The sequence below is a fragment of the Callithrix jacchus genome, chromosome 7 (assembly GCF_049354715.1).
Source record: "Callithrix jacchus isolate 240 chromosome 7, calJac240_pri, whole genome shotgun sequence".
In the NCBI taxonomy this organism is placed as follows: domain Eukaryota; kingdom Metazoa; phylum Chordata; class Mammalia; order Primates; family Cebidae; genus Callithrix; species Callithrix jacchus.
Genome location: NC_133508.1, coordinates 49,573,367 through 49,589,057, shown reverse-complemented (window position 1 = coordinate 49,589,057; position 15,691 = coordinate 49,573,367). Strand labels below are relative to the sequence as shown.

At 53.8% G+C, this 15,691-nt stretch overlaps 1 protein-coding gene across 1 annotated transcript in view; it reads right to left on the bottom strand.

The window, feature by feature from the left end:
• Positions 1-15,691, bottom strand: part of DRAXIN (dorsal inhibitory axon guidance protein) — a 31,299-nt gene that overhangs the window by 10,363 nt on the left and 5,245 nt on the right. The window contains exons 2-3 of the mRNA XM_035307740.3: positions 4,818-5,278; positions 2,495-2,685 (exon numbers count right to left, since the gene is read on the bottom strand). Of these exons, the coding sequence (XP_035163631.3) occupies positions 2,495-2,685; positions 4,818-5,268 (642 nt within the window). The 5' untranslated portion in view covers positions 5,269-5,278. The remainder of the gene's footprint in view (positions 1-2,494; positions 2,686-4,817; positions 5,279-15,691) is intronic.

The window sequence follows — 15,691 nt, the reverse complement described above, 5'->3', positions numbered from 1 at the left end:
AATCTCCTGACCATGTGATCCACCCGATTTGGCCTCCCAAAGTGCTAGGATTACAGGCATGAGCCACCGCGCTCGGCCGTGAAGACAATCTTGCTTGCTCACGGTCTTTAAGCCCACCAGGAGGGAGGTGGATGTAGCCCAGCCACTCACTGGACCTTCCTATCTCTTCCTCTCCCTGCAGAGGTTGCCAGCTCTCTGCGGCACCACTGAGGCCACAACCAGGGCTCAGTCCCACTCACAGCCTGAGCCAGTGGCCCCAGGAATGCAGAGGGCTAGAGGTCATGGCTGGATCTACACACGGGCATGTACGGGCACGTGCGGGCACGAGGACATGGACAAGAGCTGTACCTTCTAGGCTGGGCTGCAGGGGGCCTTGGACAACAAGATGGATAACCATGTATTCGTGGGAAACTGTCTGCAGCTTTCTCACAATCTCAAGGGAGTGCAAGACCCGAAAAAAGGATAAGAAAGATTTGATGCTAAAAAAAGTTTTATTTGGCTGGGCATGGTGGCTCATGCCTGTAATCCCAGCACTTTGGGAGGCCAAGGCGGGTGGATCACGAGGTCAAGAGATCGAGACCATCCTGTTCAACAAGGTGAAACCCCGTCTCTACTAAAAATACAAAAATTAGCTGGGCATGGTGGTGCACGCCTGTAGTCCCAGCTACTCGGGAGGCTGAGGCAGGAGAATTGCTTGAACCCAGGAGGCGGCAGTTGGGGTGAGCCGAGATTGTGCCATTGCACTCCAGTCTGGGTAACAACAGCGAAACTCCGTCTCAAAAAAAAAAAAGTTTTATTTATTTTGTATTTTTGTAGAGACAGGGTTTCACCATGTTGGCCAGGCTGGTCTCAAACTCCTGACCTCAGGTGATCCGCCCGCCTCAGCCTCCCAAAGTGCTGGGATTACAGGCGTGAGCCACCAACTGCGCCTGGCCTATTTCTTTTTTATGTATTATTTCTTATATATTATTGATCCTTTTAAATAATTTTATTTGGAAAACCTTTCAAAGCCACAGAAGAGGTGCAAGAATGATGCAGTAAGCTCCTATAACCCCTCTTCTAGAATCGCCGGTGGGGAGTGTTTTTGCCACATTTGCTCGCTTACTTTCTCTCTCTATATTTTTTTTCCTTGAGACAGGGTCTCACTCTGTCGCCTGGGCTGGAGTGCAGTAGTGCGATCATGGCTCACTACAGTCCTGACCTCCTGGGCTCAAGCGATCCTCTCACCTCAGCCTCCCCAGTAGCTGGGACTACAGGCACACACCCTCATGCCTGGCTAATTTTTTAATTTTTAAATTTATTTTTTATTTTTTATGTTTTTTTGAGACGGAGTTTCGCTGTTGTTACCCAGACTGGAGTGCAATGGCACGATCTCGGCTCACCGAAACCTCTGCCTCCTGGGTTCAAGCAATTCTCCTGCCTCAGCCTCCCGAGTAGCTGGGACTACAGGCGCGCACCACCATGCCCAGCTAATTTTTGTATTTTTAGTAGAGACGGGGTTTCACCTTGTTGACCAGGATGGTCTCGATCTCTTGACCTCATGATCCACCCGCCTCGGCCTCCCAAAGTGCTGGGATTATAGGCGTGAGCCACCGTGCCCGGCCTGCCTGGCTAATTTTTTAAAAGTTTTGTAGACACAGGGTCTCACTATGTTGCCCAGGATAATCTCGAATTCCTGGGCTCAAGTGACCCTCCCGCCTTGGCCTTCTACAGTGTTGGAATTACAGGTGTGAGCCAACACGCCCGGCCCACATATCTTTGTTAAAGATCTGAGGCAGATGGGTCCAAGTGGTAGCGAATGCTTATTAAATCTGGGTCTTGAGGACATGGTTTTTAAATATCACCATTATTGGCCGGGCACAGTGGCTCATGCCTGTAATCCCAGCACTTTGGGAGGCCAAAGTGGGCGGATCACGAGGTCAGGAGATTGAGGTCAACTGACCAACATAATGAAATCCTGTCTCTGCTAAAAATACAAAACTTAGCCGGGTGTGGTGGCAGGTGCCTATAGTCCCAGCTACTTGGGAGGCTGAGGCAGGAGAATTGCTTGAACCTGGGAGGTAGAGATTGACGTGAGCCGAGATCATGCCACTGCACTCCAGTCAGGCAACAGATCAAGACTCCGTTTCAAAAAAAAAAAAAACGTAAAAATCTCCATTATTATGCTTCATGCCCCTTTGTATGCAGAAAGCTCCTCCCCAGGCCTCACTGCTCTCCACGCAGACACCAGCGTGCAGAACCGCCACTTGCCTCCTTGGCTGTCCCCAGAGTGGCCCCCGGGACCACTTTGTCCTGGATAATGGCAGTCTCCTGTCAGGAGGAGCACCCGCCAGGGCTGGAGCTAGACTGGATGGGCAGCATGAGATCTGGTTTCAATCTAAGCTCTGTGGCCTCCTGCCCCCATGCCTCAGTCTCCCTGCATGCATTAAGAGGGATTTTCATGACATGGGCTCAGGGACCCTTTCAGCTCTGAGGCTGTTTGAGGACCCCTTACCTGGGGCCGCAGGGAGGTGATGGGCAGGATCAGGGACTCTTCTGTGGCAGGTGCTGCCTCAAAGGTGGTGAGGAAGAACATGGTGGGGGCCAGGCTGGTAGAGGATTCCTCCATGGCTGCATCCAGCGCCTGGGCTTCAGAGAGCTCTGCCTTCTTCATCAGGGAGCTGGGACCTCGAACCAATGCTCGGCCTGAGACACAGGGCGGGGAGCACAGAGGCTGCATCTGCTTGCTGCCTCGTGGCAGTCTGTAGTAGAACCCATGTTTTATGCTGCAATCCGGGAGGCAGCAGGAACTGTGTGACAAGCCCTTGGTTGGGCCCCATCCCTGCTTCCTACCCTTCTCAGGAGGGGGAAATGGGGAACTCGGAGGAAAATGTCTTGGAAGAACTTACGGTGTCACTGGGGAGACAGCCCAGGGATTCTCCCTGTAAAGCAACATTCCAGCAAGTCCAAGCCCATGACTTGCTCTGTCACCCAGGCAGGAGCACAGTGACATGATCTCAGCTCACTGCAATCTCCGCCTCCAGGGTTCAAGTGATTCTCCCACCTCAGCCTCCTGAGTAGCTGGGATTACAGGCATGTGCCACCATACCTGGCTAATTTTTGTATTTTTGGTAGAGATGGGGTTTCTCCATGTTCTAGGCTGGCCTAGAACTCCTGGCCTCAAGTGACCTGCCTGCCTCAGCCTCCCAAAGTGCTGGGATTACAGGCATGAGCCACCATGCCTGGCCTGGCCTCAGGTGTCACAGCCAGCTGTCAGCAGATCTTCTCTGTTCCTGCCTCCTCCTCACCCTATCAAATCTCCCAGGAGGCCCCGCTGCAGCCCTGGAGCTGGGGGAGCAGGAACCCAGCAGGACGGGTCCACACCCCATGTGTGCCCTCCAGCTGTTCTCAAGGGTGCCAGTGTCCTCCCCCTGAAAGCTGACACAGGTGACCCCAGGAGTGGGAGGCTGAAAGTTGAGGCTGGGGACCACGTCTCACCTCAGCTCACCTGCGGGGTTCTCAGTAGGCCTTGCAGGGAAGCCAGCCCCAGTTGTTTGCACAAGAAGGGCCATTGAGGCTCCATTGCCTTCCTGCCGAAGAACCCTGCCACTCTGTTTGTGGCACTCAGCATGCCCCTAGAGGCAGTCTTGTCACAGAGAGCTTAGAAGCCCAGTTCCCTGACTTAGGGCCAGGCAAGGCTGGGAGGAGCCACTTGGGTGGAGCTAATGGGTACCGGGAGGGGAGAGCCTGGGCCAGCAGGGGGCAGGCTCGCTCCCAGGGGATGTGGGGTAAATGTTAAGGAAGGTGGGAAGGGCTGGGGGGCACCCAGATGAACAAGGCAGAGGCAGGAGGGGTAGGCAAGTGACGCCTCTCCTGGAGTCACCTGCATCCGGGTTGGAGGACACTGATTTGGCATCAGGAGGGAGCTGGGATTAACCAGAACAACAGGCTGGGCGCGGTGGCTCACGCCTGTAATCCCAGCTCTTTGGGAGGCCAGGCAGGCAGATCACCTGAGGTCTGGAGATCAAGACCAGCCTGACCAACATGGAGAAACCCCATCCTACTAAAAATACAAAATTAGCCGGCCTGGTGGTGCATGCTGTAATCCCAGCTACTCAGGAGGCTGAGGCAGCAGAGTCGCTTGAACCCGGGAGGTAGAGGTTACAGTGAGCCCAGACTGCGCCACCGCACTCCAGCCTGGGCGACAGAGTGAAACTCCGTCTCAAAAAAAAAAAAAAAACAAAAAAAAAACAGAACAATAACTCATGGCCCTGCCAGCTGAGCTCCAAGTGTCCCACTAATCAAGTTCTCTGCAACGACACTGAGGGTAGACAGGACCAGTCTCCTCACTTTTCAGAGGGGAAACTGAGGAACAGAAAGATAACTTGCCCAGGCCCACACCCAAATAAGTGGTGGAGACAGGACCTGATCTCGGGCAGACCTGGCTTCAGAGTCTAGGTTCTTACCCCCACCCGGTGCTTCAGAGTTGAGTAAGGAATATGCTTGGAGGGCATGGAACTGTTCCATCTCTACTCAGAACTTAAAGCAGGAGAAATTTAGGTCAGATACAAAGTAGAACTTCCTGATTCAGGAGGACGATCTGCTAATAAGACAGATTCTATTGCAACACATCTCTCTCCCCTTCCCATGCTCTATCCCCAGGCCTCTCCCAGCCTCCCCCCCTTACCAGGTCCCTCTGGCTTCAGGGACACCTCTTCTCTCCTCTGGATGTCCTCCCAGGGACCTCACACCTCTGACCCTTCCCTGCATCGTTTCCTGCTCCCCTCAGTCCACAGCAGGAAGCCCCCCATCCCCACCCCTCCCAGTTCTCCAGCTACCTCTGTGCAGCCTCAGCCTGTCCCTGCGCCTCTTGTGCTCCCTGCTGCGTTTCCTGGCCCTCTCCCAACCTGGAGGTCGGTTCTCCTTCTCAGGGTAAGGCAATGCCAGCCCCAGGAGCAGGTCCTTGTCCTGCAGCAGGCCTGCAGGACTCTGCTCAGGCAGCGGCTCCTCAGCCTCTGGCAGCCTGGAGGCCTGCCTGGTGGCGGTGACCACAGCCCCATCCTGGGCCTGGCTGGGTAGGCTTGGGCCCCACTCCTTCTTGCCCTGGCCCCGCCGGCGGTGGTGGCTGGTCTGAGGCGTCCATAGCGCTGGGCCTGGGAGGTCAATGTGATTCTCAGGGAGGTTCCGAGCAGGGGTCCCAGGTGCAAGGGCACCTGCCAGGCTCAGCTCCAGGGGCAGCAGGAGGGCGAGGAACAGCATGGGGCCGGTGTGGATGGCAGGCCCAGCCATTGGCTCCTCCCTGCAAGAAAAGCAACACCTATACACGCAGCCCCTCTTTGGCCCCTCACTCAAATTAAAGCTCAGCTTATCTCTTCTTTTTTTTTTTTTGAGATGGAGTTTCGCTGTTGTTACCCAGGTTGGAGTGCAATGGCATGATCTCAGCTCACCGCAACCTCCGCCTCCTGGGTTCAAGCAATTCTCCTGCCTCAGCCTCCCGAGTAGCTGGGACTACAGGCTACACCATGCCCAGCTAATTTTTGTATTTTTAGAAGAGTTGGGGTTTCACCTTGTTGACCAGGATGGTCTCGATCTCTTGACCTTGTGATCCCCCCGCCTCGGCCTCCCAAAGTGCTGGGGTTATAGGCGTGAGCCACCGAGCCCGGCAAAACTCAGCTTATCTCAACAGCCACTGAGGGAGATTTTGCCCCCAGGGACATGTGGCAATGCCTGGAGACATATTTTAGTTGTCAAAACTGGGGAGTGTGGTTGGGGGGGGTGGCTCACGTCTGTAATCCCAGCACTTTGGGAGGCTGAGGTGGGTGAATCACAAGGTCAGGAGATCGAGAGCATCCTGGCTAACATGGTGAAACCCCGTCTCTACTAAAAATATAAAAAATTAGCCAGATACGGTGGTGAGTGCCTGTAATCCCAGCTACTCAGGAGGCTGAGCCAGGAGAATTGCTTGAACCTGGGAGGTGGAGGTTGCAGTGAGCCAAGATCACACCTCTGCACTCCAGCCTGGGTGACAGAGTGAGACTCCGTCTCAAAAAACAACAACAATAACAACAGCAGCTGGACGTCCTACTGGCATGTAGAGGCTAGAGGCCGGGGGTGCTGCTCGATGCCCGACAGTGTGCAGGACGGCCCCCCAAACCAAGAATCACCGAGCCAGAAAGACAACAGTGCCAAGGCTAAAAAGCCCCGGCTTAAATCGTGTCATCGAGGTTCCAGATTAGTCTAGAATTCCTTTCTCTGCACAAACCTCTGCCCCTTGCCAAGTTCCCTAGAAGGGAACTGAGTCCCTCAGAGCCCAGAAATCTTCCTGTAGCCCCTGAGACTTGACTCAGTGCCTAATTCCATACAAATGGAGTAAAAGCCCTTGAGCACAGGCTGTAGGCAGAACTCCCCTTAAGTGCTTTGTGTGAATTCATGTCACCTAGCCTTTTCAACAGCTCTCTGAAATGGCTCCTGTTATTTTCTCCATTTTTCTGAAGTGGCAATGAAGGCTCTGAGAGTCAAGTCACACCTAGTAAGTAGCACTGCGACATTTCTGTCCTGAGCCCTGAACCCCCGTGGCTGTCCCAGGAGGACCCCGCTCAGCCTTTTTCTTCTTCTCCCAGGATGAGCTCTGAGGCCCCAGAATGTGCTGACACTGTCCCATTTTTGGGCTGAGGGACTTTGGGGACAGCTTTGCAGACTTGGCTCTGATCCCTGCAGGGTGGAATGAGCCAACCCCACCTACCCTCAGGACAGCCCCCTCAGGGGACCCAGTGTCCTCCCTCACACTGAAGGGAGAAGCTGCAGCTCTGGGGACGGTGGGGGTGTCTGTCAGGCTCTGGACACCCCCGGCCCCGTATGCCACCCGCAGTGGCTCCCCCATGAACCCCCTCCACTGCACCAGCCTCACCCATCCTGGACCTGTGCACGGGGTAGCTGGGCTAACTGAAATGGCCTCCCGAGTATTCCACTAGTCTGGCAAGGGAGCTTACACCATCTTTTTTTGTGATTTATGACAGTATAATTGCCCAGGGCTGAGGAAAGGTTGATGGGCCTGGGACATTTCCCTGCTTCCCGGCGCCTCTCCCTGCAGCCCCCATGCTGGCAACCCAGTGTCACCTTAGCCGACGCCAAGCGAGGGTCGTAGGGCAGTGAAACTGCTGTGCCCTGGAAGCCCTGAGCAGGCTCACCAGAGGGGAGGGGAGGGAGGAAACACCTCCTCCAGCCTCTCAGTGTCTGTGGTGGCTTCACCCAGCTCTGCCTCCATCCAGGCCTGGCACATCCTGATCCCCTGGGAGCCTGGGCCCCGGCCTCCACTGCCCACAGCTGAGCTCTTCCTAGAACCATGGGCGGAGACAAGGAGGTGACCATCACTTTCCATCTTGTCCCCTATCCTGGGATCTGCCTGAAGATCCTGGGTGAGCCTTGGTGAAGTGCATGGGACCCTGGGACAGGCTTGCTGTGACAACCCTGTCTCTCTCACACCCATCCATTCCTAAGGCCACAGCCCCTGTGCTTCAGTCCCTGCTACTGTCCTAGTCACCTCACCAGCAACGCAAGGCTCTGCCCCCCACCTTGCCTCCTCCAGCCTTTCCCTAACAAGTGCTCCTGAGGCCGGGGCTCAGGAAGCTGGGCCTGTGCCCCCCTGCCCCCGCCATTCCTGAGGTGGGGGGAAGGGCCCACTTGAAAGCCCTGTCACTCAAGCATTGTTCGGTGCAGAGGGAACTTCCATCCTGCTTCAGGACCGTGAATCGGGGCTGCTCTCTGGGCTGGCGTTTAGCCTGACCGCTGCCAGACTTTGCCCTCTGCTCTCCCTGTGACTGGAAAGGCCACGCGCATGTGGGATGCCATCCGTGCCTGAGCCCCAGCCCTGCCTTTCAGTCCTGCAGGGACCTTAACAGCCTGGGAGAAGCCCAAAGAGCATCCGGGGGACAGGGAAGCTTCGGGATGCTGGCCAATGAATGGAGTCACCCCCGCCTCCTTGTCCTGGAGGTTGAGGGGAATAAGGTGGAAAACCTAGACAGCGCAAGCAAGAGAGCAAAGGAGGCTCAGCAGAGAGGTGGCCAGCTTCTCAGCTAGCCTGCTGTCCCCGGGGACGCACAAGGCTGTCAGTGACCCTCAGAGCCAGCCTCAGTGCTGGCCTTGGAGGACAGCTCCTCCCCTGCAGAGCTGGGAGATGAACCCCACTCCCACCCCACTCCAACACCCCCAAGCAATGTGGTCCCACCCAGACCACCAACTTCCCAAGCTCCATTGCCAAGACCCTCTTTGGCTGTGGGTCAGTACACGGTCCTCAGGAACCCCAGTCTGAGTACCATCTTTGTTCCCTCCCACCCTTCAAGCCCCACAAATCACACAGGCAGCCAACATGGGGCAGAGGAAGTGGGATTTCAGTGTGCAGTGCCAGAGCACTCACGGGTGGTCCCTCCTCTCCCCAGACCCAGCACATACTGGTGGTATGGCTACTCGCGTTGTGACCCTTACCTGCTCAAAACTGTCTATGGCTCCCTACTGCCTTCCCATATAACCACAGACTCCTTTCTTTGGCACTTAAGACCTTGTGTAATGTGGCCTCAACCAAGCTTTGCAGCTCCAGCTTCTACTTTCTCCCCTTCACAGGCAACAGAGACTGCTCCCTGGGCCCCAAAGACACCCCTGCTTTTCTGGCCCTCTGTTCTCACTTTGGCCATCCCCTCTGCCTGGAACCTCTCCCACCCTCACCCATCTCTCTCTGTCCAAGTCCTGCCCATCCTTTGGGACTCAACCCAAATGTCCCTTCCTCCAGGAAGCCTTGTTCAGTCCCTCGACTCAATGTCTTCCCGCTTGGTGCTCCCACATGCCTTTGTTCCTGAAGACCTGCCTGCTTTTGAAGACCTCGAGTGTCATTTTGCCCTGGCACTGTTAGTTTTTTTTAAGCCCCTGGCTGGACTGGAAGCTCTGAAGGACTTTGCCCAGTCTCGCCTCTGCTCTGTGGCACCTCCAGGACTCTGCACATAATAGGTGCCAATAGCCATGGATCAGAACAGAAGTGGGTTGAGCACAATCAAATTTATATATCATGCCGGGCACAGTGGCTCACACCTGTAATCCCAGCACTTTGGGAGGCCGAGGTGGGCAGATCAGCTGAGGTCAGGAGTTTGAGGCCAGCCTGGCCAACATGGTGAAACCCCATCTCTACTAAAAATACAAAAATTAGACGGCCATGATGGCGGGCGCCTGTAATCCCAGCTACTCGGGAGGCTGAGGCAGGAGAATTGCTTGAATCTGGAGGTGGAAGTTGCAGCGAGCCAAGATTATGCCACTGCACTGGCCCAGCCTGGGCGACAGAGACTCAAAAAAAAAAAAAGAGAATTTATATCTCAGCAGATCATAAATAAATCTCCAGGATGTGTGAGTGTGTGTTGTGAGCATCTGACATGTGTGTGTGAATGCATGTGTGAGCATGTGCGGGTGTGTTGTGATGTGTGAGCATGAATAGATGTGTACATGTGTGTTGTGAGCATATGTGAGGGAGTGTTAGAATGTGTGTGTGTTATGAGCATGTGTGAGCATGAATGTGTGCATGTGTGTGAACATGTGAGCATGTGTGACTGTATGTGTTGTGAGCTTATGTGTGCGTGTGTGCGCGTGTGTGCTAGTGTGAGGGTGTGTGTGAGCTTATGTGTGGGTGTTGTATGTGTGAGCGCGAATATGTGCGTGGGCGTGTTCGTGTGTGTGAACTAGTGTGTTCGAGTGTGTGTTGTGAGCATGCGTGAGCATGATTATGTGTGGGCATATATGTGTGAACATGTGTGTGAGAGCTCATGGAGTGTGTGTGAAAATGTGTGTTGTGAGCATGTGTGCACAAGCGTGTTTGTAAGCATGTGTGTGGGGTATGTGCAATAGCGTGTGTGAGCTGGAGGAGGAGCTGGGGGAAGCCTGCACAGGCCCCTCTCCCCAACCCAAGGATTTGTACACAGCTCTTGGCACAGCCCAGCAGCGGAGATGCCAGCCTGGCAGGGAGCCCCTCAGGAAACATGGGCTGCTACAGAAGTCGTGCCAAGGATCCAGAGCGACCAAGGGCTCCAATCCATTTCTGTCACTCTGGAAGCCAGTTGGAGGCTGTGTCACAAAGCACCAGGCAACCAGGCGGAAGGAGGAGGCAGCCCACCGCCGCCTCCCCACAGCCCGCAACGGTTCTGCCCCCGGCCGGGTTGCTCACAAAGCCTGCGCTGCCGGCCCTGGGTCTGCTCCCCGCAGCCGGACACAGTCAGCAGCCCGGAGTCGCCCTGGACCAGAGTTGCTGAGGGACGGCAGGAACATCCACAACCAAGACGGCCCCTTTCACAACTGAGGTCTGTTAGTGAATCATTAAAAACAAAAAAAATAAAAGCAAAAGCAATCATAATTGTAGGAGCTGCTGCCCCGGAGCAGCTGGGAAGCCCAGGCTCTTCCTCGTTTCTTTCTTTCATCCACATCTCATTTATCCTCTAGACTGCCCTGCACATCAGGGAGACTTTTCCATATTTTTAAAGCGATGAAACTGAGGCTCTAGGGATTGGGGGGGATGTAAGCCACAAATCCAAGATGGCACAACTGGGAAGTGGCAAAGCCCATCCCAAGCCCAGGGTTCTCCTGGCACCCGGTGCACACAGGACATGGTTCTTGTCCCCATTGCCCTGGGGCCACCTGCCTCCCCCACACAGCTGCTCATCCTCGTGGTAAGAGGCATCTTTGTCCTTGAGTGCTGTACGGGCCCAGGAGGCCCCAGGAACTGGGACACAGATACTAACCGGGGAGGGGAAGGGGTTTATCTCAAGCCCCCATCCTGCACTCCATCCTAGGGGAGAGTTGGAGAGCTGTAGAGGCTGCAGGAAAGCAGCCTCATTGTATGCAAACGAAGGTGATGAATCTAGCCTGGAGTCAGCTTTGATTTCTGAGCCCCTCCCCCACAACAGTCTTGCATTTGGGGGCCAGGAGACTGGGGGGATCCTGCCCTGCCTGCTTGAGGGACAACTGTGGAGCTTGGCCACAGGCTTCTCGGGACAGCTGTCAGACCAGCATTCCTGCTGTGCTGATCAGCCTTCCTGTTGCATATGGGCTGGAGGAAGCAAGTCATTGCTGGCCAAGGCGGGTCCGATGGGAATCCTGGGTCAGGGATATCAGTGATGCTGGGATAGTGAGGGAAGATTATGGTGTGAAGCAGACAGCCCCCCACTGGGAGAACAGGAGCCCATCAACCTCCCTCCCTTTTCCCAAGTCTACTCCTCGTGTGCCAAAGAGACAAATTTGTGCCACCGTATTTGGCAGGAATGTTTCAGGGGTTCTGTAAGCAACTGATTCTAGCTTCACTTTAAAAATATATTTTTAAAATTATTTTGAAAACTGTAGTAAATTATAACAGACACTCTTGAATGCATTCCCTACCCAATTTGAACATGGGCACGGCCCCATCGTAACTTGAGCTTCTGGTTCACTGAAGAGTATTCCAGGGATGTAAGGTGAGCAGTTTCAAAGACCCACTGCCATTTGCAGCTACTTCATTGCATGCACCAGGATTTTCTGAACATGAACAATCAAAGCCAGTTAGGGCAGCCATGAGTGTAACGGATATCCGTCACATTATTTTATATCACTGAGAACAGCTTCTTTTTTCTCATTGGTTTACTTGATATTTATTTATTTAGAAACAGAGTCTCGCTCTGTCACCCAGGCTGGAGTGCAATGGTGCAGTCTCAGCTCACTGCAACTTCCGCCTCCCGGGTCCAAGCAATTCTCTTGCTTCAGCCTCCAGCGTAGCTGAGATTACAGGCGCTGTCACCACGCCCAGCTAATTTGTGCTTTTAGTAGGGACAGGATTTTGCCATGTTGGCCAGGCTGGTCTTGAACTCCAGACCTCAAGTAATCCACCCATCTTGGCCTCCCAAAGTGCTGGGTTACAGGTATAAGCCACCACACCCAGATGGTTTACTTTATTTGTTTTAGAGATGGAGTTTCACTCTTGTTGCCCAGGCTGGAGTACAATGGTGTGATCTCGGCTCACTGCAACCTCCGCCTCCCAGGTTCAAGCGACTCTCCTGCCTCAGCCTCCCGAGTAGGTGGGGTTATAGGCACCTGCCACCACACCCGGCTAATTTTTGTATTTTAGTAGAGACGGGGTTTCACCATGTTCGACAGAATGGTCTCAATCTCTTGACCTCATGATCCGCCTGCAGGGGTGCAATCTTGGCTCACTGCAACCTCTGCCTCCTGGGTTTAAACAATTCTCTTAACTCAGCTTCCCGAATGGCTGCAATTACAAGCGCACACCACCACACCCAGTTAACTCTTTAATTCTTGTATTTTTAGTAGAGATGGAGTTTCACTATGTTGGTCAGGCTGATCTTGAACTCCTGACCTTGTGATCAGCCTGCCTCAGCCTCCCAAAGTGCTGGGATTATAGGCATGAGCCACCGCGCCTGGCCTTAAACTAAGTAATTATTATAAATTGGGGCAAAGCACAGAAGCTACATGGGAGAGGCCAAAGAGAGTCTGATGGCAGGTAGGGCTTAAAGTCGTGTCTGCATAAAATAGAGAAAGTTTTGATTTGGGGAAAGGAATTACTGGTGGTTAGGGGGTGCTACACTGGTTATAAAACACTGTTTTGTTGGTTTTGTGTATGGGATTACAGGTCGAATTTCATTTGGGAAAAGAGTTGCACTACTCAAAATGTTTCTTTTTGGCAAGGGAGTAGGACCACTGGACCATTGGGTTAGGTGGTCTCAAAGGCCCAGTCTAGTCTGCCAAGCAAGCCTGAAAATTTGTGATCCACGATGACAGGACTTCTCCATCTATCTGTCTGTTCAACTGCCAGGCTCCTATGGGGAGAGGGGACAGATCATGTCCAGTAGAGTCTGGACTGAGCCGCCAGGGGCTAGGGACACAATCTCCGTCCCTTCCGGATACTCCCAGCCTAGCAGCTCTGTGGGGAGGAATTATATCCCCAGACCCAGGACTCAGTAGTGCTGAGGACACATTTTGCTAAATGCAGGAATCATCTCAAATGTCATGTCTTCGTAGTTCCAGGAAGATCTTAAGATCGCTTTTTTTTTGAGACGGAGTTTTGCTCTTATTACCCAGGCTGGAGTGCAATGGCGCAATCTCGGCTCATCACAACCTCTGCCTCCTGGTTCAAGCAATTCTCCTACCTCAGCCTCCCGAGTAGCTGGGACTACAGGCTGTGCCACCACGCCCAGCTAAATTTTGTATTTTTAGTAGAGATGGGGTTTCACCATGTTGACCAGGATGGTCTCGATCTCTTGACCTTGTGATCCACCCGCCTCGGCCTCCCAAAGTGCTGGGATTATAGACATGAATCACCGCGCCCGGCCAAGACCGCTTTTTTTTTGCTTGTTTGTAGACGGGGTCTCTGCTCTGTCATACAGGCTGGAGTAGAGGGGTACCATCATAGCTCACTGTAGCCTCGACCTCTCCAGCTCAAGCGATCTTCCTGCCTCAGCCTCCTAAGTAGCTGGGACGACAACCACATACCATCATGCCAGGCTAATTTTTTTCTTATCTTTAGTTGAGAGGAGGTCTCCCTATGTTGCCCAGGTTGGTCTCGAAGTCCTGGCCTCAAGTGATCCTCCCACCTCGGCCTCCCAAGTGCTGGAATTACAGGCGTGAGCCACTGTGCCCAGCAACTGCTTTAACTTGACATTGATCTGCCCAACTTTTCCCTCTGTTACTCCTCATCACTCACATGGACACTTCTTGGAATGGCAGGAATTGGAGATGTTTGGTGCAGAAGCCCCATCTGCTCTTAGCAGTGTGGCCACTCTGCAGTCAGCCCCAGCTCCAGTTAGGGCATCCTGGAGCCCGTGGCCCCCTAGGAGCAGACTTCTGTCTTCTTTAGATGGAGCTGACAACCCCAGGGCTGGAAAATGGGTAATTTTCTTGTTCAGTCAAAACAGTCATATCCTACGTGAGAGTCAGGGAGCCACTGTGTGGATTCTAAATTCATTCCTGGGCTGGGCTCTTCCCAAGGTAATCTGGGACATGAGTGTTCTAACACCGCTCCTGACCCCTCCCCACATCTCCTCCCTTCAGGAGTCTATTTCCTTCTCTGTGAAATGGGATTATGAGGCTGCCGTGAGACTTGACTACTTAGGAAGTCAGTGCTCCTGTGTGATTTGCGTGTGGGTGGGTGTCGGTGGTGTTCCAGGTATGGATGGAACCCAGCAGTGCAGGTGGGGTAGAAGATGGGGCAGGTGGGACTCACAGCAGCTGCCCTGCTGGGTGTTCAGTGGCATACAGGCGCCTTGATCGTCCTGGGCTAGTCCCTATCCACCTCCCTGCCTCCCTATGGCTCTGTATCCCCCAAAGTGCCACCTGGCCAATAGGAAGGGGCCTCTTTCAGGAGGCTGAGGCAGGAGAATTGCCCGACCCCAGGAGGTGGAGGTTGCGGTGAGCCGAGATGCGCCATTGCACTCCAGCCTGAGTAACAAGAGCGAAACTCCATCTCAAAAAAAAAAAAGGAAGGGGCCTCTCAGCATTCCCTAAGCCTCAGAGCAGCCAGAGTTACACCTACCCCTCCACCGGCCTTTCTCAGTCACAGAGTTCTGGCTTTTGCTGTGCCGGGCTCCGCTGCCTCCTTGCAATGGAGATTGGAGGGGAGAATGAAACCCGGTGATCAGCCACTAGCCAAGCCCCTCTGTGTGCAGAACCAGGATGCCAGGCAAGGGCACCTGCTCCAGTCTGAACGGGGAGGCCTGGCTTCTGCTCCCGGAAACCAATCTGAGGGGGGACATAGTCCTGGCTCGTTGGGACAGGAGAGAGCCAGGTCATGCCTTAGAGGACGCTACAACTGCAAGGGGATCCAGCCCCTGCCCGCAGGGTGCTCTCAGTCTAAGCCAGAAGCAGCCCCTGCCCTGGGGACCCTCCCATCTAGCAGAAGAGATATAGTTGCTGTCCTCAGGAACTTCCCAGTCTGATAAAAGAGGCACAGCTCTGGCCTTGGGAGGGTCCCACAACATGGAGCTTCTGATCTGCCAGCAAAGACAGTCCTTGTCTCCAGGTGTCCCCACTGATAGAGAAGGCACAGTCCTGGTGAGAGGCCACAGGTCTAATGAGAAGTGGAGGCCCAGATGTCACTGTTACAGATTCCAGCTCACAATGTCAGCCCAAACCCACTGAGCTGACTCACGGGAGGCCCTCCTTGAGCAGTGCAGAAGCTAGACAACTTGGGCAAGGTTCTTAACCTCTCTGGGCCTCAGTTTCCTCTCTTGTAAAATGCCAGCTGTTGTGAGGATTAGAGAGTAAAGGTCTTTTTTATTATTTTGTTTTATTTTTATTTCTTGAGAAGGAATCTCATTCTGTTCCCCAAGCTGGAGTGCAATGAATGACATGATATCAGCTCATTGCCGAGATCTAGGTACTGTTCTAGGCCCAGAGCTTTACATGCATTATTTAACTTGACCCTTTGAAGTAGATAACTTTTATTTTTTTGAGACAGAGTCTCACTCTGTCCCCCAGGGACAGTGTGAGGTGGAGTACAGTGGTGCAATCTTGGCTCAACTTCCACCTCCCAGGCTCAAGTGATTCTCCTGCCTCCGCCTCTTGAGTAGCTGGGATTACAGGAATGAAATACCAAGCCCGGCCATTTTTTTTTTGTTTTTTTTTGAGATGCAGTTTTGCATTTGTTGCCCAGGCTGGAGTGAAATGGCGTGATGTCGGCTCACTGTAACCTCTGCCTCCC